Source organism: Carcharhinus amblyrhynchos, chromosome 25, assembly GCF_965287045.1.
Source record: "Carcharhinus amblyrhynchos chromosome 25, sCarAmb.v2.hapA, whole genome shotgun sequence".
NCBI classification, from domain to species: Eukaryota; Metazoa; Chordata; class Chondrichthyes; order Carcharhiniformes; family Carcharhinidae; genus Carcharhinus; species Carcharhinus amblyrhynchos.
In genome coordinates this window covers 18,821,736-18,845,248 of record NC_137348.1, presented here as the reverse complement: position 1 = coordinate 18,845,248, position 23,513 = coordinate 18,821,736, and the positions used below count along the sequence as shown (strand labels likewise).

General features: G+C 41.1%; 1 protein-coding gene across 6 annotated transcripts in view; it reads left to right on the top strand.

The window, feature by feature from the left end:
- pbx3b (pre-B-cell leukemia homeobox 3b) overlaps nt 1-23,513 on the top strand; it is a 264,092-nt gene that overhangs the window by 218,234 nt on the left and 22,345 nt on the right. For all 6 annotated transcript variants that reach the window (XM_080212207.1, XM_080212208.1, XM_080212202.1 and 3 more), the window contains 2 exons: nt 5,595-5,785; nt 13,385-13,520. In XM_080212207.1, coding sequence (XP_080068333.1) covers nt 5,595-5,785; nt 13,385-13,520 — 327 coding nt within the window. The remainder of the gene's footprint in view (nt 1-5,594; nt 5,786-13,384; nt 13,521-23,513) is intronic.

The following is a 23,513-nucleotide window of genomic DNA, read 5'->3' as shown; positions in this document are numbered from 1 at the left end:
TACCTGCTATCCAAAATAACTACAATATACCAACTTCTTGACCTTAGTTCCTTATGCTACCTTGAATAATTAACTCAAAATAAAAGTCAATTTGATATACCAAACAGGCAGCACGGTGGCACAGTGGTAGGATGGCACAGTGGTAAGCACCATTGCCTCACAGCACCAGGGACCCAGACTTGATTCCCGACTTGGGTGACTGTGGAGTCTGCATGTTCTCCCTATGTCTGGGTAGGTTTCCTCTGGATGCGCCGGTTTCCTCTCCAAAAGATGTGCTAGTTAGATGCATTGACCATGTTAAATTCTCCCTCAGTGTACCCAAACAGTGCTGGAGTGTGGGGATTAGAGGATTTTCACAGTAACTTCATTGCAGTGTTAATGTAAACCTACATACGACACTAATAAATAAACTTTAAACAAGATCAACTTCTGATTTCACATTCCTTTCAATATAACCTATAGTAACAGTCTATTTTTCATAAATAATGACACAAAGAGGAGTTAAATATGATTTCTTTGGGGTCAGGCTGGCTCCAAGATTATACATCTTGCCATGGTAGATTGAAACTAATTGATCCTTCTGACTGCTGTGGTAATCTGATGCTTGAGTCAGGTAGGTGAGTCAGATTGGCATTGTCGCAGACAGACCAGGCATGAGACACGTAGGATTGACATGGAATTTGGAGCAAGATTCTTCCCACTTGCTTTTGGAGAATCCTGAAAGTATCATCTAACGGGTGGGGTGGTACGAGCCTGACAGTAGTGGAAAACAGCTCAGTACTTTGTGCTGGCAGGGTTTGTGGTTCTAGCTGATTAACAACAGCAGATATATACATGCTTGGGATCATCAAGCTCTATTTGTGTTGGAGAAAGTTAGAACTTCATATTGGACAAACAAGTACACTGTTCGTGTGGATTTCTCACTAGTTTGGCTGGAGCATCTTAAACATAGTGATGGGTTTCTAAATGCAGATACCTAGCTGCCTAAAAATAAGTCCTTTATAAATCTGAGGCTGAATTTCAATTTGGAAGTCAATGGAATGGAAAATCAGGTGGAACATAACATGGCCTATCTGTGACCATCCGTATTGTGCCCCTTAAAGTTCAGTTTGATTCCCTATTTTGTAACTGTATGTACATCAGCAAGAATACCCAGGGAGTTAGGTCATATTTTCAGATTGCTGCTTTCCCGACTATGCTACTGAAACTGCTCAACATTGTAAACAGGGTCACTTTATTGGCTAGTGGGTAGAACAATAAATTTACAGAATCACCATCTGAAAGAGCTGAAAGATTTAGAGCTCCTAAGTAAGGTGTGTTGAGCTATAGCTTGAGTCATAAGATTGTAAGAGCTTGCTGAGCCATGCTGTCCTTAACTTACTGCAGGGCGCAATAGAGTACCTTCAATACCCTTTAGCCTTGTGGAAATTGTTGCTGTTTGAGTGAAGGTTCTTATTTTATTAAGATCATGATTGTGCTGAGTTTCAAATTTAGTACCCCAACAAACGCACTGATATCCTTAGGCTGCTGCAACTTCTGACTACAGCACACAGTAAAAAATGTACTCCTCTGTCATGTATATTTGTGTTAATGTACAAAATTGGTTGTATACTTCATTGTACTCCACTCTGATAGCCTTTAGGATCTTGGAGCTTTCCATACCAAGTGTAAGATCAGAAGGAATAAAGAAAAAATGTGTTTGTTAAATCGGGAACAATCCATTTTTTTTCATGGAATCCTTACATTTGGCTTTTCAGCTGCCATTTTATACAAAATAATCATAGAATCCCTCCAGTGGAAAAGAAAGCCATTCGGTCATCGAGCCTGTACCAACAACAATCCCAACCAGGCCCTATCCTGTAACCCCACGTATTTACCCTGCTAGTCCCTCTGACACTAAGAGGCAATTTAGCATGGCCAATCAACTTAATCCACACATTTTTGGATGATCTTAAAATAGTTCAAAGCTTTCCGTGGCTCATATGATGATCTGAGACCGAAAGTACATGGTAACTCACAAAGCTTTACTTCTCATTCATTTATGTTAATGTTACGAATGGCCATTGCAAGTTATTTTATTTAGTGCCTTCACTGCATGGAAATACTGTCTATGTAGGATAATTTGAAGTGACGGTTAAAACGAGAAAATGAAGTGATCTAATTTGAATTAAATAATTGAAGTGATTCAACAAGATGTGAACTTCGTGCTAAAAATTAACTCATCAAATAATATGAATTAGGCAACTTTGAATTAAGAAGGGTAGACTGTGTGAAAAAACTAGAAAACATTTATGAGCATGAGTCTGAGCCACAGTAAACTGGAAGTTGTGTCTGCCATTTTACCACAGTGAACGATAGAATGGTTACAGCACAAAAGGAGGCCATTCAGCCTATCATGTCTGTGTCAACTGTCTGGAGGAGCAACTTACCTCGTGTGATTTTTCCCATCATTTCCCCATGGCCCTGTACATTCTTCCTTTTCAAATATTAATCCCATTCCCTCTTGGATACCTCGATTGAATTTGCCTCCACCACACTCTCAGGCAGTATTTTCTAGATCCTAATCATTTGCTGTGTGAAAAGGTTTTTCCAGTCTGTGGCCATTACTCCTTTTGCCAATTACCATAAATCTGTACCCTCTGGTTCTCGATCCTGATGGGAACAGTTTCTCCCTGCCAGATACCAGATATTTTGAAAATCTCTATCAAATTTCCTCCCAGCCTTCTCTTCTCCAAGGAAAACAGTCCCAATTTTCCCAATCTATTTATGCAATTGTTCCTCATCCCTGGAACCATTCTTGTGAATTTTCTTTGCACTCTCACTAACGCCACCCCACCCTTCCTAAAATGTAGTGCCCAGAATTCTTCAATTGAGATTGAGCAGTGTTTAACATAAAGTTTAACATAAATTCCTTTCTTTTGTAGTCTGCACCCGTTTTAATCAAGTGTAGGATGCTGAATGCTTTATTATCATAGAATCCCTACAGTACAGAAGGAGGCCATTTGGACTGTCGAGTCTATACCAACTACAATCCCACCCAGGTCCTATTCCCACAGCCCTCATTTAGCCTGCCAACCACCCTGACACTAGGGTCAATTTAGCAAGGCCAGTGAACCCTCTTTGGACGGTGGGAGGAAACCCATGCAGACATGGGGAGAACATGCAACTCCACACAGACAGTGACCCGAGGCCAGAATTGAAAAGGGAATTTGCGCTCTCAACCTGTTCTGCCATCTTTAATAAAACAATAAGGCATAAGAGCAGAATTAGGCCACTTGGCCCATTGAATCTGCTCCACCATTCAATCATGGCTGATATTTTTCTCATTTCCATTCTCCTCCCTTTTCCCCATAACCCCTGATCCCTTTATTAATCAAGAACCTATCTAACTCTGTCTTAAAGACACTCAATGACCTGGCCTCCGCAGCCTTCCCCGGCAAAGAGTTCCACAGATTCACCACTCTCTGGCTGAAGAAATGCCTCCCCATCCATGTTTTAAAGGATCATCCCTTTAGCCTGAGGTTGTGCCCTCTAGTTCTGGGTTTTTCTACCGGTGGAAACATTCTCTCCACAGCCACTCTATCCAGGCCTCGCAGTAACCTGTAAGTTTTGTTTAGATCTCCCCTCGTCCTTCTAAACTCCAACGAATACGGACCCACAGTCCTCAATCATTCCTCATACGACAAACTCTTCATTCCAGGGATCATTCTTGTGAATCTTCTCTGGACCCTTTCCAAGGCCAGCACATTCTTCCTTAGATCTGGGGCCCAAAACTGCTCACAGAATTCCAAATGGGTATCTGATCAGAGCCTTATATAGCCTCAGAAGTACATCCTTGCTCTTGTATTCTAGCCCTCTTGATATGAATGCTCACATTGCCTTTGCCTTCCTAACTGCCAACTAAACCTGCACGTTAACCTTAAGAGAATCTTGAACAAGGATTCCCAAGTTTCTTTGTGTTTCTGATTTCCTAAACATTTTCCCATTTAGAAAATAGTCTGTGCCTCCATTCCTCCTTCCAAAGTGCAAAACCTCACACTTTTCCACATTGTATTCCATCTGCCGTTTCTTTGCCCACTCTCATAACCCATCCAAGTCTTTCTGCAGTCTCCCTGCTGCTTCAGTATTTATTATCAACGAATCCCTACATGCCCCTCTACATGTTTTTGTATCATCTGCAAACTTAGCATCAGTGCCTTCAGTTCCTTCCACCAAATTTTAACATGTATTGTGAAAAGTTGTGATCCCAGCACTGACCCCTGAGGCACACCACTGGTCACCAGCTGCCATCCTGAAAAAGGATCTCCACTCTTTGCCTTCTGCCAGTCAGCCAATCCTCTTTCCATGCCAGGACCTTATCCTTAACAGCATGGGCACGTAACTTATTTAACAGTCTCCTATGTGGCACCACGTCAAAGGCCTTCTGGAAATCTAAATAAATCACGTCCATTGGCTCTCCTTTATCTAACTTCCTTGTTACTTCCTCAAAGAACTCTAACAAATTTGTCAGACATGACCTCCCCTGACAAAGCATGCTGACTCAGTCCTATTTTAACATACACTTCCAGATACTCTGCAATCCCATCTTTAATAATGGACTCTCAAATTTTGCCAATGACCGAAGTCAGGCTAACCAGCCTATAATTTCCCATCTGCTGCCTCCTTCTCTTCTTAAACAGTGGTGTTACGTTAGCTACTTCCAGTCCTCTGGTACTCTCCCTGCCTCCAGTGATTCCTGAAAGATCACCACCAATGCCTCCATAATGATCTCTGCTCATATACACCCAGGTCCTTCTGCTCCTACATGCCCTTTAAATTGTACCTTTTAGTTTATAGTGTCTCTCTGCATTCTTTCCACAAAATTGAATCACTTCACACATCTCTATGTTAAATTTCATCTGCCACCTGTCTGCTCACTCCATTAATCTGTCTATGAACATAAGAACATAAGAAATAGGAGCAGGAGTAGGCCATCCAGCCCTTCGAGCCTGCCCCGCCATTCAATAAGATCATGGCTGATCTGTCGCTGCTCAGTTCCACTTTCCCGCCCTCTCCCCATAACCCTTAATCCCCTCTCCTATCAAAAACCCATCAACCCGCGTCTTAAAAATATTTAGCGAGGCAGCCTCCACCACTTCAACGGGCAGAGAATTCCAGAGATTCACCACCCTTTGAGTGAAGAAGTTCCTCCTCAACTCCGTTCTAAACCGCCCCCCTTTTATCTTGAGGCTGTGCCCCCTAGTCCTATTGTCTTTTTTGAGCGGGAAGAGTCTTTCCACCTCTATCCTATCCATCCCATTCATCATCTTATACGTCTCATACCCTCCTGTTAGTTCATTATATGTCCCGAGGTTTGGTTCCTCTGCAAATTTTGAAATTGTGGTCTGTACACCAAGGTCTAGGTCGTTAATATGTATCAGGAAGAGCAGGGAACCCAACACCGACAATACACATCCATTATCATTCTCCCAATACAGGATGAAGAATTATTGTGTTATTTTATATCTATATTTTACAAATGGAAAGATTGTGGAGTAATGATTGATGTAGAAAATTGAAGCAATCGTTTAACTTGTGGTCTTTTTTTGTTGCAGGCGTGTAATGAGTTCACTACACACGTCATGAACCTTCTACGAGAACAGAGCCGGACACGTCCAATTTCACCAAAGGAGATCGAAAGGATGGTCAGCATCATTCATCGAAAGTTCAGTTCGATTCAAATGCAGCTAAAGCAGAGTACATGTGAAGCAGTTATGATCCTGCGGTCACGATTTCTTGATGCCAGGTACATTCTTACATGTAAAAAGATGCTGTATTTGGATCCTTGACTAAAAGAGTTCAAAGTTCCCATTTATCATCCTGACTTTCTCCTACCTGGTCAACCCCAGTGAAGACGTAGGTCCTAGACTTTGTATAATAAGGATGGGAGGGAAAACTGCACATTGAGTGAATTCCATCATGCGTTAACCATGGTCAGTTCCTTCCTGGAGATGAACACCAATACCTATGGAGGAATCACTGGACTTCATTCCTGAGAAAGCGAAGAGCATGGTTTCAGTACCAGTGAAGAGAAAATAATGAATATACTTTCAAAGTGATTTATCTCACCTTAAAGTAATTGTGTTTGTGTGGCACCCAAGATACTGTGAGACTGATTTCCATGGTATTGCCCTTGAATTGTATAATAAATGGAGATGGTAGTAGGATTACTTTTTCTGTAACCCAGAACCTTGGGATTCTTAAACTCTTAAAGCTAAATTGATGCTCTTCCTAGGTGTTACCTGAGCAGGAGAAATGTATAGGATTGCTGGCTGATACACTAAGACTGTCTTGAGATGAAGGTGGCCTTGCATCATGATGCTTAAAGACTTGGGTGAACCATTTGTAAGCTGCATCTCGTGCTGCTGCAAGGGAATTTGGGCCCTATTTCCTTTTTATTATGTATGTTTTTATGTGGGCATTGCTGACTAGGCCAGCTTTTATTGCCTTTCCCTAATAGCCTTTGAGATGGTGGAGATGAGCTGCTTTCTTGAACAGCTGCAATCCATAGGCAGCAGTGGTTAGCACTGCTGCCTCACAATGCCAGGGACCCGGGTTCAATTCCCGTCTTGGGAGTGTGGAGTCTGTACGTGCAACTGTGTCTGCACAGGTTTCCTCGCGTGCTCCAGTTTTCTCTCACAGGCTGAAATAAGCACTGGTTAGGTGCATTGGCCATGCTAAATGTACCCAAACAGGCTCTGGTGTGTGGAGACGTGGGGATTTTCACAGTAACTTCATTGCAGTGTTGATGTAAGCTGACATGTGACACTAACAAAATAAAAAATGAACTTTAAATCATGTGATGTAGGTGCACAGAGTGCTGTTAAAGGGGGAATTCCAGAAATTTGACCCAGCGACAGTGAAGGAACTGCAGAGGAACCTCGGGGTCCTTGTGCATGAGTCGCAAAAACCCAGCCTGCAAGTGCAGCAGGTGGTCAGGAAGGCGAATGGGATGCTGGCCTTCATAGCGAGGGGGATTGAATATAAAAGTAGGGAGGTCTTGCTGCAGCTGTATAGGGCATTGGTGAGGCCGCAGCTGGAGTACTGTGTGCAGTTTTGGGCGCCGCACCTGCGCAAGGATATTTTGGCCCTGGAGGGAGTGCAGAGGAGGTTTACTAGGCTGATACCGGAGTTGAGGGGGTTGAGCTATGAGGAGAGGCTGAATAAACTAGGCTTGTACTCATTAGAGTTTAGAAGAATGAGGGGAGATCTCATTGAGACGTATAAGATGATGAATGGGATGGATAGGATAGAGGTGGAAAGACTCTTCCCGCTCAAAAAAGACAGTAGGACTAGGGGGCACAGCCTCAAGATAAAGGGGGGGCGGTTCAGAACGGAGTTGAGGAGGAACTTCTTCACTCAAAGGGTGGTGAATCTCTGGAATTCTCTGCCCGTTGAAGTGGTGGAGGCTGCCTCGCTAAATATTTTTAAGAAGCGGGTTGATGGGTTTTTGATAAGAGAGGGGATTAAGGGTTATGGGGAGAGGGCGGGAAAGTGGAACTGAGCCACGACAGATCAGCCATGATCTTATTGAATGGCGGGGCAGGCTCGAAGGGCCAGATGGCCTACTCCTGCTCCTATTTCTTATGTTCTTATGTTCTTATGTAACTGCCAGGTGGTGGTGTTCCCATGCATCTGTTGCCCTTGTCCTTCTAGATGATTGTGGTTGTGGGTTTAGAAGGTGCTGCCTAAGGAGTTTTGGTGAGTTCCTGCAGCGCACCTTAAAGATGGAACACACTGCTGCCATTGTGTGTTGGTGGTCGAAGGAGTGAATGTTTATGGATGGGATGCTAATCAAGCAGGCTGCTTTGTCCTGGATGATATCAATCTTCTTGAATGTTGTTAGAGCTGCATTCATCCAGACAAGTGGAAGGTATTCCATCACATTCCCGACTCGTGCCTTGTAGATGTTGGGCAGGTTTTGGAGAGTCGGGGGTGAATTACTTGCCACAGAATTCCTAGCCTCTGACCTGCTCTTGTACCAACAGATTTAAATAACTGGTTCTGTGCAGTTTCTAGTCAGTGGTAAACTCAGGATGTTGATAATGGGGGATTCAGTGGTAGTAATGTCATTGAATCTCAAGGTGCGATGGCTAGATTTTCTCCTGTCTGGGACCTTCCGACTAGAAGATCTCAGGATGAATCAGACTTTTTTCTCACTTCCCACACACCTCCAAACAAGGAATTGTTCCTTTAATGTGTCAACAGTCCTTTGCAAGCTGTGTGAAATGGCATCCCTGAAACATTGGCACTCTTCCAGTGTGCTGCTCATTTTCTGGGAAGGCTGGGAACTGCATCTGTTGGTCCCATTGTTCCTGAAGGAATATGTTTTTCCAGCAATAACTTTAAAATGCTCCAATATTATGTCACCAAACTTGATGTTCAGTTTTATGTTCCTGCTTCATTCTGAAAAATGCAGCTGGAAATGGAAGATAATCCAGTTTGTTTAAAAGATGAGGGATACTGTTGACAAATTGAGAGTGAGGAATATTCTTGGAAGACTGTCACTCCTGATCTACTGATTTTCAATACTTCTTTTTGAATTAGTTTTTACGAAATAAATAGCTGTAGAAGTTGTGCTGTGATTTAAAATGTTAATCCGTAATGAAGATGTTTCATTGCAATTTGTTCCCTGAAGCTTTGCAAATCCTAGTAAATGCTAACAATTTGAATGCTGAACATTTTTAAACACAGCTTTATTATCTCACAAATACGTGAGAAAGAAGTTAGTAATTGTCACAAATACTCGGATGAGCCAAATTTATGGCAACAGAAATGGTCAAGTTGCCGGCATCAGTTAGCCAGTTTTACACAAAAGTTGACAGCAATCTAAACAAGTCTCAAACTAATTAAAGCTTGCATTTCTTAAGTGTACTTTTATGGCTTTTTTTGAAAGATTGTTTATATAATTGAGATGAATTCTTATGTTTATATGACTTCTGTAGTGAACTTGATTTCAGGTCGATATTTTAGGGTGCATGCCTTGAAATTCCAGTGTGGTGCCAGAGTGGGTTTGAAAAGTGCCCGGGGGAATTCTTGGATCTCTGGGGCACTTCATAAACCAATCTGGAGTTAATTTAAATGCTCACAAGAGTGCAGGCGCTTGCATCCGCACTCTCTAAACATTTAAATTTTAACTCCGTAGAGAGGAGCTTGGTGCAGGCGTCTAACCAAGCATGCAGCGAGTTTTCTCTTGGGCAGGAGAATTGGCATTCCAGCCAGGCAGTGTAAATAGGAACTGATATTAAAGCCAACAGTCTGAGACCAGGAGTTACAGCATAAATACAACATTAAACACTAAAACTGCAATTTCTAAATTAAGCAAGCTATGCACAATGCATAATGACTGTGTTTCAATAAAAAACACCGCACTATTACAACATTGCAGACTAAATCATTCTGTTACAAATCTAAACATTAAAATGTATTTATTATGAATATATGATCTCCTGAATATTTCTTGTATTTTTATACCTGAGCACTTGTGCTTTGTTTAAGTGTTTTATTTCAGGAAATTATTTCCTATGCGCAAGAACTCTGGGGCCTTTTTTTTAGAAAACATGCAGCAGTAGTGTTTTAATTGTTTATTTTGAAAGAATAAATTAAAATAATTTTCTTGAATAAAGAAGAGAAAGAAGAAATGAAAAACCACCCACCCATTCTCATAGAATCATGAAACTAGTAATGGACATTTCAGATGTTTCTCAGTTGAGCAGCAAAAAGGACTTTCTACTAGAGGGTAAATGTTTCAGTTCAGATGTGGCCAACATTTCAAAGATAGAATCATGAAAAGTAAGTTACATACTGCCAAAGAGACAGTTTTAAATATTACTTGTTTATTTGAAGTTTCTTGAATTTATGAAGCTTCATCTAGTAGTTTCTAGGTAGGACTGCATGCTGATGCCTCAGAAAGGTGTGTGTGAGAGGCATACAAAAGAAATCAAACATATTATTGAGACAGTAGGTGCTGTAAATGGATCTGTTATGACTGAACTTCGCTAAATTGAGGAGAAAGTCATAGGGGTTAATATTAAGTTCAAAACAATTTTCAGAACCCATGGGCATCAAACACACAGGTTGGAATTCTCCCATGGCTCCACCAATGGGTTCAGTGGTTTGGGGGGAGGAAGGAATTTGGCAGGAGCCAAAAATTCAGTTTCACGCCAGTGTGAACTCGGAACAATGCCTGGGCCTATCTCCAGAGATCAAGATGGAGGCTGCCAGCAATCCTCGATCCTAGAACACCACAGGAGTGGGTGGGGGGAGTATCTGCAGGTGAATCTTCCCAATTCATTGCCATCGAGGAGGTCATCTTCCAGTCTCAGAATATTTCTGCAGATCCATCTTTTTTAGGAGGTCCATCCTGGAGCGGCATGGTGGCACAATGGTTAGCACTGCTGCCTCACAATGCCAGGGACCTGGGTTCAATTCCAGCCTTGGGTGACTGCCTGTCTGGAGCTTGCATATTCGCCCTGTTTGCGTGGTTTCCTCCAGGTGTTCTGGTTTCCTCCCACTCTCATGTGCGGGTTAGGTTGATTGGCCATGGTAAATTGCCCCTTAACATCAGGGGGAGTAGCAGGGTAAATACATGGGATTATGGGGATAGGGCCTGGGTGGGATTGTTGTCAGTGCAGACTCGCTGGGCCAAATGGCCTCTCACTGCACTGTCGGGATTCTATGATGAATGAGTGTTCTTGGAGATCTATCTTCTTTCTTCAGAGGTGGGTCTGTAATGTCTTCAATATGGCACCCAGATATGTTGGCAGGACTCACACCAACAAGCCCTCCACTCCATGGAAAATGGCGTTAAACCCCCGTGTGCATTATTGATAAGTTCAGGGCTGGAAGATATGGCGTGATTTCTCGTTGGCCACCACAGCAGGAAACATGCCACATTCCCACCCTCACTGCAGGACTTAGTCCCAGATGGGAGAATCGTCCATAGTCTCAAACATAACTTGTCAAGATCAAAATATATACTGATAGGGCACTTTCCATGCCTTCAGGACATGCAAAGTTCTTAACATTCGATTAATTACTTTTGAAGTCTAGTCTGTGATTTTTTTTTGCTAATTGTGACAGCTATGTAACACACAGTAAAGTCACACAAACAGAAATTAAATTAATAATACTTTTGTTATTATTGGTTGGGAGCCATTATTCAGGATAGCAGGAGAACTTCTTTGCACTTTTGAAAAAGATTTGGTGGGAATTTTTTGGATTCAGTTTAAAAGGAAGATGGCATAACTTGACAATGCAGCACTCGCTTAGTACTGTACAGAAGTTTCTGCCAAGCTTATGTACTGGAGTGGGAATTGAGGCCACAATCTCCCAGCTCCATAGTGAGAATTCTACCTGCAAGCCAAAATGACACTCTAAAACAGACAGGAACCACTTTCTTCCTTCTGCCCACAGTTCACATGTACTTCCTTTAATTATGTGAAAGCACAGAAGAGTGAGCAGTTATCTTACAGAAGACAAACCTCTGACTCTGAATAACTCAAAAAAGTTTCTTTCTCCAGCTGATGAAATATCTGATTCCCTAGATCTGAATTTAAACATTTTTTCACAAGAGTCACTGAAAATCAGGCTCTAATTTGGCTTTCAGCGGATAATTAAAATTGATGGGTGAGCATGCCACTCAGCCCCAAGCCTCTGCCAATGAGATGGTAGAATAGCATACAGCTGCGGTTAATAAAACTATTCCAGTAGCATATAAATGTGACATATCTTGTACGTCCGTGTTCAACCACAGAACAGAAGCATGGTGTTAATGAAGTGGCTGGCAGCCAATGGTCCAGCTATTTTCTGTTTGTTGATCATATACTCAGTCCCTTTTAAATTTTGTTCTTCCCATGTTTCAGTCAGAAAATAATTTCTACCTTGCTTGATGATTGTTTGAATATAATAGTAAAAAAGTTCATCTCTAATAATTCAACATTTTTCTTTTCATTTTTTGGACTGAATTTCAGTGATTGCTAAGGCCTTGTTTGCAACAAGACAAGGAAAAGAGGATAGCATTTTTTCCTATATTAAATGGCCTAGAACCAAATCTGATGTTTTTTGCATTTGCATCACTCAGTTTACAGTTTTATGTATTGACTTTAAATGAATAGTCTTTTCCATCTCCTGTGTGTTCACGTTCAGTCAAAATTCAGACCTTGTGACTAGCTGACTGACAGTTTTATTTGTTATCACCACGTTTTCTATGGACTGAAGCTGTGGTGGTGAGTTGTGTTCTCTTCTAAGTCGATTGTACTGTATACCAAACACAACCACAATGTTATATTCACCATTACAAACACCTGCTTTTGCCACACGGCAGATCAGGATCTCTGCTGGCTTTTTATATGTACAGATTCTCTTAATGTAGCACACCTTGCACCTGTAGACAGTTAGAGACTGAAACAAACTGAAGTAATTTTGCTGGCAGCCAGGTCATCAGCAGGTGTGGTAAATTATTATAATTAAAAACAGTTGGAAGACGTCTTTAGAGAATTTGGGTAACTTTATACAAGTTAAATTGAGCAGATGTGCATTTTTAAAATGATTTATTCAAAGGGGAGAGAGCATAAACAAGGCAATAAGAGTGGTCGCCCAATAGAGAGATGAATGTTACCCCAGGGAGGTTCTATGTGTTGTACTGGAATGAGAATTCATCATAACACAGCAGAGAAACCAAAGGGGCAGTGTACTGCGGGAATGATGCAGTTTTCCATATTGTTGCACAAAGCCGAGGCACCCTCCATCCAATCTCTCCTGAGGCATAGGGAAAAAGCAATTCTGAAGGGCACAAGAACAAGTGTCTCCACTGGCACGTTGCTTCTTAGGTCAAAGTCAAGACTAGAAGCCCACAGAAAAGCTTTTGATATGGATATATTTTTAGCATGATGAAAGTCCTAGACTGAAAGCTTCTGCTCACACTTCGCAAAGATATGTTGCTTGCAGAATTTAAAGAGGTACCAATTATATGGTTGTCATTGAGTATCTGGTAATGTGTTTTCAGTTACTTTCAGACACATGCCTAGATGCAGTTTAATGCTTCTTTTCTCTGACATTGTATTGGTCATTGGTTGCTTCTTTACTAGTTGGTTCCTTTTACATCAGTGGACTTTCAGCTTTTTAGCTAAAAATGTAGTTTAAAAAATTTTTGGAAATACTTGCAAAATGAGCTGATTCTGCATTGTATTAAAGCGGAAATGGAAACTTATTCAAATTAACATGTTTCAGGATTTATCTTGAAAAAGAAATAAACACGAAGAATAAGTCAGATTAAAAATTGGCAAAAGCTGTGGTTTAATGTCAAATTTGAAAGTAATCAAAATCATACCTTTCTTGCTTTCAGACGAAAACGACGCAATTTCAGCAAACAAGCAACAGAAGTGTTGAACGAGTATTTTTACTCACACCTCAGCAATCCCTATCCCAGTGAAGAAGCCAAAGAAGAGCTGGCAAAGAAATGCAGCATCACAGTATCACAGGTGAGTTGGGACATCTTGCAATTTTTGAATTTAGGCCAAAGGAAAATACCAGCTTGTAAGCTAAAACATTGGAAGATGGACAGGAAACTGTTTAGGAACTGTGGCCTGGCTTAGATGTTTTCAGTTGGAGAAAATCTGTTCACAGTCTATAAAACTGATGGTTGAGTTGCTGTTTATTTAATCAAGTTCACTTGGTATCACCATTGACTAGATGAAAAAAAAACCACAATTTACAAAAAATGTAAACTAACTGAGAATTTTGAGAAATAATTGACTGAAAATGTTTCTTTAATGCTAAAGTAATTAGATAAAATACTTGCAAATTACTGAGATTAATTCAATGTTACATCAAAAACTAAATATTTATGAAGCACAAAGAACCATGATGTTATGCGATGAATTGGCCATTCCCAAAGCTTCGGAATTAAATTTTCACCATGTGGAAATGTCTTCCTGTGTAAAGCAACAATATGATCTAATTTTTATAGTGTTGATTTCTTTTGTTTTGGGATTCATGCAGCAGGTCTTTGCTGCACATCAATAAATTTCTGCCTTTATACATGATAAAAGCTGATGTTAAAAAAATTCTATATTTGTATCTATGTACATAATTGTTCAGTTGTTTAGGCTGAGATTACTTTTCAATTCCTGAATCTAATGTGCCTATCTATCTCATACATTAAAAGGAATTATAGAATCTCACAATATAGATGAAGACCACTTACCCTATCATACCTGTGCTAGCTATGTTTGGTACATGCTTTTCATGTCATACAAAAGCATAAAGTGTTCCATTTTTGCAATACTTGATAGTGAACAGCAGTAGTTTTAGTCATACTGGGCAGTATTTTGAACCCCCGCCAGAGCTAGGAACAAGGGAGGGCAGGTTAAAAATAGCTCTGCCAGCTTGCCATACCAGTTCTCTGCCTCCAACCCTCCTGTGGGCCATTTTTGCAGAGGCGGGATGTGGGGAAACAGGCCTACTTGTCACACATCGCTGGTAGCAGTGTGACTCTTTAATGACCACTTAAAGCCAATTAAAGGAAGCCAACTGGAATTTTCCAGCAGCACTCCAGGCAGGCCTAGATAGACCCTCCTTACATGCTTGGGTGCTGCAACAACCACAAGGCACCCCCGTACTTTTCCCCCTCCTCTGTCCCATGGTTGTCTGGCTGTAATCGCCATTTTTTAATTTCAATTTAAAGAAGTTGGAGGGAGGGCCCCTCCATCTTAAAGTACTTCCCCCCTTAATTGCCTTCCCTTGCAGGTTGCTACTCCTTTCAAATTGGAAGACTTCCGCTTGGTCTTTCAGCATCCACCCAACATCCTTAATTGGATGGTGAGCCTATTCTGTGGTCAGTAAGAGATCAATCCAGGAAAAATCGCTATTTTCCACGCAGTGGACAGAATTTAGTATCGGCGCTGGGTGTCTAACCCATCAGCTGGAGCTGCTGAGAACCCTGCATCACCTCTTTTCAGGAAGGTCCATTGCGTGAAGTGCCAATCAGGCACTTAATTGGGCAATGACATGTTTTCCCCAGGATCAGTTTCCCCATGGTCTTACCTACCAAGCTGCCCGCCATTCAGAGGAGACTGAGGAGAAGTTGACTGCTGGTGGTAATGCATCCATCCAAAGCCCAGGATTGCTGCGGAATCCAAGTTATAGGTGATGGCGGAAGGGAAGTCACAGGTTGGGGGTGGCAGGGGAGGGGTGAGATTGTGGGTTAGCAAGAAAGGCACGTGAACAGCTCTCCGCAGATCCCTCTCATCCATCCCCCCCACTTCCCCCCAACATCACAAGGCTGCAAGCAACCCCAGGAAGTTTGTTTTTTAGGGCTTCCTGCTAAGTGAGTTCCCTGCCATTGTTCGGTGAATGTGCGTGCACTATCTCTGAGTCAGGAAGTGTCCCTTTAAACTCCATTTTGTGGCTAGTGAGTAGCCACCAATTTATTTCCATATGTTTGAACAAGACCCCCATGTTCATTTTTGTTATGCGACACTGGGGGACCATTTATTTGGGGACCATACTGTGTTGTAAGTTTAATGCTTGATTCTTGTTTCGGGGATTTTCAAAATGGTGGTCAGTCACCACTTTGGAGAGTTCTTTGAGGCAGCTCGCTCGATAAAAGCAAGCTTTCTAATCCCACTTTTCCTTGCAAAACAGGCTGTATTAACATAAAAGATTTCTCTTTAAATTGCACACGCCAAAAATTAAACATAATAAGGTAAATCTGTAGTATAAATCAAATCTGTCAGAGGCATCTGTGAAACATGATTTGTGTTTTCACTTGTGAGACTGACCATAACTCACTTGTGACTTTGTCGCTCATGAGTTATCCAGTCAGCCTCACTTGTGGACATATAAATCATATTTTATGACTAGCCGTGACACCTACTCTATTTATACCTATCAAGGTGCTTGCTAGGTGTCATGGGTATTGGACTTGTTTCTAAACTCAGAATGATGAAATGTGTGGGTTAGGGTGGTGCAAACAGTAATCCTGGACTACTTAGAATTGTGTATCAATATTCCAGCTCATAATATATTTAAAACGGTGTGGCTGAGGGTTAAATGGATTGTACTTTAACTATTCATGGCTTCTGTTCTATTTTTGACATAATGATCAAGTTAACCTCTAGAGGAACTTTCAGAAGCATAATTAGAATCTGGCTTGAGGTTTGCTAATTAATAATATTATTCCAATTGTTTCAACTAAGGTTTGAAGAAAGGTCATCCGTAAAAGATATACTGAAAAGATAATTTCTGCTGAGTGAATACCCTACTTTTAAATTTTATTCATTAATCTTGATGATCTTTGCTTAATGGAACTTTTATGTGAAATGATGTCATGTATTTGGTTGGACCCTCCGTAAGCTATTATTTGCAAAGAAGGTTTATAGAAGTGCTCAAACCACAGTAAAATCTCTTAATGGGTGTATAGATGGGTGACAAGGAAATTATTTGCAAAAGCTAAATCCTGTTGGAGAATGTTTTAATATCAATGCACAAGTTTCTTCAAAATTAATATTTCTATTAAGGGGATGTCTATTAAGTCTTCACACAACTTTCACATCTGTGGAATTGACTGTGAACATAAGGATTTGGAGCAGGAGTAGACCACTTGGCCTCTTGAGCTTGCTCTGCCATTCAGTAACACCATGGTTGACCTAATTTTAACCTCAACTTCAACTTCCGGCCTACCCATGATAGCCTTTTACCTGCTTTCTCTGAAGATGATAACCACTTCTGCCTCAACCACCTTTTCAGGAAACAATTCGAAAGCCTCACAACCTTCTGAGAGAATTTTTCCCCTTCATTTCTGTCTTAAATATTCGATCGCTTATTATTAAACAATGACCCCTAGTTCTTGATTGTCCTACAAGAGGAAATAATCTTTTGCACACCGTCCTGTCAAATCCCCTCAGGATTTTATATGTTTCCATCAAGAATTTCCATCAAGAAACTCGTGCTGACAAGTAGAGCTACTTCCATAATTATTTGGGCAAGAAATCAAATTCAATCAATAAACAACCAACAATAAACTTAGTACTTCACCTGCATCAGGTAATTTATGGTGACAGAAAGAGCAAACTTGCTGGAACAGCAACTGCTGTAAAAATGGGTGAATGTCATTGCCTCTGGCTATAATAAAAATCAAGGCATCCTCTACATCTGATACTATTGATTCCTGATATAAAATGTTAACTAAAACTAACACACGCAGGTTGGGTATTGTTACGAAAGTTAATGAGTTCTTAGTGACAAAGCAACAAATGTATTTTATGCCCTATTGAATTTAACTGATCTCAGTTAATGAGTATATCTTTTTGGTTCCCTTAAGTGAAGGTTATGATTTTGATTAAAGAATATTTAATTTATGCTAAACTGATGACACACATGAATTTTTAAACTACAACCTATATTTTCATGCACTATCAATGCAGCATAACTGTTCAAAGAACAATGGTGGAAATGTGAGCTCTGTAATGCTTCAGACTAAAAACAATTGGTTCGCAGCCCCAGAAAATTCACATCTGAAGAAGAAATGTTGCTATACTTACAAACATAAAACCAAAGCTGCAATGTAGTAAATTAAGTGGGAGCCTGTCTCTCAAGTGAGTGATCATTGTAAAGTCCCCAAGTACCATGTCACTCTAATCTGCCAGCTCTGGTTAGTGGCAGTTTACCTGATGGAGAGGCTTACAAAGGTAAGCTGCTAAGGTAAGGGGAAACTACAGTTTGTTCCCATTCACAGCCACCAAAAGGACTGCATTCCGGATAGTGGATTTCATCAGCATAATATTCTCAAGGGCAAGAAAGAGAAAACCAGCTTAAATGGAACAAACAAATTCACCATATTTATAGATTAATAGACACCTCTGATCTTCGACGTGATTACACTCACACGCACACACACACACACACACACACACACACACACCCCCCCGCCCCCCCATGCACATACATATCCACTCCTCCCATGCATAGGCATACTAGTGCAGTCCTTCAGCATGCTGTGCACACAAATATATCCCCTTTTACATGTGGGCAGCTTCTCCTACACGTATGCATCAAAGAGTTTCTCAGGTTTCAAAACCCAGCTGGTATAATAGTCGAGGTTCAAATAAACCAACAAACTGTTAAGATTAATGAAAAACCTGAGTGCAGACAGATCATTAGAGAACACCAATAAACATTAAAAAACAAAACATAGAACTCCCTCTGAATCGCACACATTGTTTACGGCTCCCTCACTGATAGAGAAACCATAAAAGACCCTGTCGATAACGTGCTGTGTGGACGGCTCCCAAGGACAGGATGGTAGTATTATCTACTGCAATTAGAAGTAGAAGCACAAAGCAAGAGAGAATTTCAGCAATGTATGTATTCTTTTGTGGGTGGCAGATGAAGTTAAACCAATATAATTAGATATAAAAATTGAATGAAACATAAAGTATCCAAATAGTCCATATCAGAAATAGAGGAACAAAAGCCATTAAAAATGCTACTATAAAATTCCCTTTGAATGCTTCCTTTTTTTAAAAAAAGCAAAGGGCCCTGGTTACAGCTCCCAAAAAAATGTATTCTTTCCTAAAAATCAGATGCATCAGGAAGTGTGTTTTTGAATCTTAGCAGCCAAATGCAGCCAGATCCAAAGAATTGCAAGCATTTCATTCACTCAGTGTCCTTTATAATGATCAAACCCCCTGTTCAATATTCTGAGTAAAAATAGAGACTGACGGCTCAAGTGCAGGGGAAAAGACCTGCATTATGAGTTGCAGCAGACTACCACGTCTGCTGTGCTTTGGCTGTGGATAAACTGTCTCATCTGTTCCACAGACACTCTGCCTGTGAGGGAAAACGCTTTATACAGAAGCAGATGAGTGTCCTGCAGGGCGTCAAGAATAGTGAATATTTATACTGCAGAAGGCACTGGCACTACTGACAGAAGGCATTGGGAAATAATACGGAGATGTGCCGCTACACAGTAGTAACAGTATAATTTGTTAGCCTTTAATTTTACCATTTATACAACAATTTACATGTTCTTTTTAATTCATTTTTTGCTGCTCAGTCAGGATAATATAAAAGGTCTATTTTGATTTCCCAAGTACTTTTCTGTAATTAGGTTCTGTTTAAAACATTATGAAACAAACTGAAGACACCGTTGCCTGGTTGTCAGTGATAAGTTATTTCTCAATACATTTTCTAGTGTGAATGTCTTCATGCCTTGCCAGTTACTGTCAGCAAGGAGGTCTTTACAGGTATAAGAGCAGATCTAATATACAATAAAGCCATAACATTAAACAACATTAACAATAAAAAAGTGACATGCACCAGGAAATGAAACATAAACTGAAGGCCAATAAGATCAATTGACCTTTGCTGTCATGATTTATGACATTAGCATTTACACTAGGATATGGTAGCTTAATGGTTATGTTATTGGATTAGTAATTCATGAAACTTGAACTAATAATCTGGAATTTGAGTTCAAATTCCATGAACTGAATTTGAATTCTATTTTTAAGATTGGAAATAAATCAGTGAAATTGGATGAGTTGTCTTGGAAATTCAACTGCTTCCTATTGTCCTTTATGGAAGGAAACCAATTGACCTTAATGGTCTAACTCCAGTCCCACATAAATGTTGTTTTACTCCCAATATGTTGACAGTGGCTGATTTGTGGACTGTAATTCCATTGAATGGCAAAGGGACATGATTAGACTTTCTCTTGTTGGAGATGCTCTTTGCCTGCAAGCAACTTCCTTTGTGCTAAGCTTAACTAAAGAATTTTTCCCCTGATTCCTATTGACTTAAATTTTGCCAGGACTGCTTAATGCCACATTCGGTCAAATGCTGCCTTAATGTCAAGAGCAGTCAAGCTCACCTCTCCCCTAGAATTCAGCTCTTTTGTCCATGTCTAGATTAAGGTTGTAATAAAGAAAGGAGTCAAGAGGTCCTGGCAGAACCCAAATTGAACATTGGTGAGCTGGTTGTAGGTGAGTAAGTGTAGATTGATAACACCATTGACGATACCTTCCCTGACTTTGTGGATGATTGAGAGTAGACTGACAGGACTACAGATCAAGAACTGAAAGGTGGGATTAGACTGGATGAGTGTTTATTGTCTGATACAGACACTATGGCCAAATGGCCTTCTTCTGTGCTGTAAATCTTTCTATGTTTCTTTCTATGTTTAACTGCCAACGGAAGTGGCCTAGGCAGCTACACAGTTGTATTAGTTCAAGATGATGGTCTACCACCTTTTGACAATTTACTTTGGCACTAAAGTGCCTTCTTCAACAAAGCTTATGGCTGTGCTTTTCCCAAAACAAAGAATAGAATTTTCTCAAAACAAATTCTAGAGGGGGCGATCTCACCAAAAAACTTTGAAGTTCCCGGTCGCAATTGTATGGCACTTAATTAAAAATAAGAGCCCACAGAGATATCTTTGTCAGGAAGCCGGCTGCTGAGCTTGAGGGGTGCCATTGTGAATGTGCCTTGATTTTCCCCCAGTGTACTAAGTACGCCCGTCCCCCTGCTCGCCAGCCTGGCTGATTGTTCCACCTCCACCCCCTCCCCCCAGCCCAGCCCTGCTTCCGAGCATCCAGGGGTTTCAAAGGCCTCTGGTCCCACTGATGCACCATTGATGGAGACTTTCTGTGATCTCCGCCAATGAGGACCTCAGCCAGCAAGTGGGCTAAGATAACTGAATCCAGATGATAACATCCAGGACGCGTTAATGACATGCCAACCACTCATCAATATTGAAATTTGCCTTGCCAGTCTCACACTGGGCCTGGACGTCTGAAGGTACCGGAAGCAGGGAGAATCCAGCGGTGATCATGATATGCATATTTAAATATGCCAGTCGGCACCCTTTCTGGGCATGATACGATTTGCACCATTAGAAAGGGATCGGAATGATTGCAAATCGTTTGGTGCCGGGTACAACGCTGATTTTTAGGCCCATATGCTATTTTCTAGGATTGATGGGTGACATGATAACACAGTGGTTAGCACTGCTGCTTCACAGTGCCAGGGACCTGGGTTCGATTCCCGGCTGTGTGGAGTTTGCACATTCTCCGCGTGTCTGCATGGGTTTCCTCCGTGTACTCCGGTTTCCTCCCACAGTCCAATGATGCACGGGTTAGGTTGATTGGTCATGCTAAAAATTACCCGTGGTGCCCTGAAATGCGTAGGTTAGAGGGATTAATGAGGAAATATGTAGGGATGGGGGTAGGGCCTGGGTGGAATTGTGGTTGGTGCAGACTCGATGGGCCAAATGGCCTCTTTCTGTACTGTAGGGATTCTATGATTTCTATGATTCTGTGTGTTCTGTGCCAGATGTGGCAAGGTCAGAAAATTGACCCCCATACCTCGAGAATGGATTAAAAGAGAGGAGCCTTTACACATTTTTAAAACTCTTAAGCGAATCAGTAAAGGAGTGGGCCTTCAACTTAACTTTGAGATCGGGATGCCCCGATCTCTGAGGCGCTGGTCTTGCAGGCTTCTTCTCACCCCGCGCATCTCTTTGCTGGCAGGAGTTTTTCCCAAGCTCCAAAAAATGACTAAATGTGAATGAATTACAATCTGGATCATCTCAACCCACCCAGTGGAATTCCCACTGCTTTTCTTACTGGGAATGACACTGAGTCATTTTTTTTAAAATAATTCCGCACAGTGAATATGAACACAACTATTACAAGGTTGAATTTTTTGTGGGGTGGGGGCAAAGGCTTTGACCTGTCACTTCGTGTTTAGGTCGCTACTGCCTATAAATCAAGCAGCTTTATGGGCAAAGAATGAACATGTTAACATTACAGAGCCACTTTGTATAAAAACATATAAACAGCCTGTCATATTAAAGAGGTTTGATACACAAAGTCCTGGATATATGTTTTGTTTATTATCATTCACATTTGTTGTGTGTTGCTCCATGTGCGCATTTTGCTTCAAGTTAAAATGTGTTAAATTAGCCAAATAATTTGATATTTTTTTAGAAAAACCTCTGTGTCCTGCACTTGTACAATGTGTGGGAACACAGCATGCATAAATGTTCAAAGTATTTTTATTTGGAGGCTTCAGACACAGCGGGCCATTGATTCTGTTTCTGTTCCTAGCAATGTGGGTCGCAGAATCCCAATCACTCAGTTCACATTTTGCCCACACCTGGGCCTTTCTGAATTCTCCATGGAGTGTCACGTTGCCTGAAAATGTGCTCAGGGAAGGCACCTCTCCAACAGAAGATAACTTTTTTTTACTTTATATTTTTAATGTTTATTAATGTCACAAATAGACTTACATTAACATTGCAATGAAGTTACTGTGAAAATCCCCTCATTGCCACACTCTGGCGCCCGTTTAGGTGCACTGCGGGAGAATTTAGCATGGCCAATGCACCTAACCAGCATTTCTTTCAAATTGTGGGAGGAAACCGGAGCATCCAGAGAAAATCCACACGGATACTGGGAGAACGTGCAAACTGCGCAGTGACCCAAGGTGGGAATTAAACTGGGTCCCTGGCGTGGTGAAGCAGCAGTGCTAACCATTGTGCCACTGTGCCGCCCTACTTTACAGAAAAAGTTACACAACAAATTAACTTTATTGTATTGTTGGAGGAGCCTGAATTAATGCAGTCCAAGATTCAATTAGGAAAACCAAGGTCATCCCACATTTATATTCGAACATTCTAAGCCATTGATTTGTCATTTAACAGAAGTGCTTATAGTAATTTAATTTAATAAAGTGAAATCGGACCAGGACGACACAGTGGTTAACACTGCTACCTCACGACGCCAGGGATCTGGGTTTAATTGCAACCTTGGTCACTGTTTGTATGGAGTTTGCACATTCACCCCATGTCTGCATGGGTTTTCTCCAGGTACTCCAGTTTCTTCTGACAGTCTAAAGATGTGTGGGTTAGGTTGATTGGCCATGCTAAATTGCCCCTTAGTGTCAGGGGATTAGCAAGGTAAATACGTGGCGTTACAGGAATAGGGCTTGGGTAAGGTTGTGGACAGTGCAGATTCGGTGGGCCAAATGGCCGCCGTCTGCACTGTATGATTCTAGTGTTTTAAACTAAGAACAGTTGTGACGTTTTCCTGATAATGAGGTTTAACAATGTGACCTGTAGATTCATATAGTAAAGGCATACAAAACATAAAAACCTTTCAGTCCACTAAGATATGCAATTGATCTCTCTCCTCTGGAGTAAATATGAGTTACTGTTTCCTCCTGAATGGTATACATTGTCTATGTAGATATTCGGCAAAAACAGAAATAGGTTTGAATGTAACAAAAAATATAATACTGTAAATAATGGTGTCCAGAAACAAACATAGAACGTGCAGGAAGCACCCAGTAAGTCAAGCCCAACAACTGTGGAGAGAAGCTACAAATCATCCTTTCAGGCTTTGTCCTTCAAAAGAACTAGAAACTATAACAGAGTAAGGGCAGTGTTTGAAATGTTGACTTGTTGCTTCCCT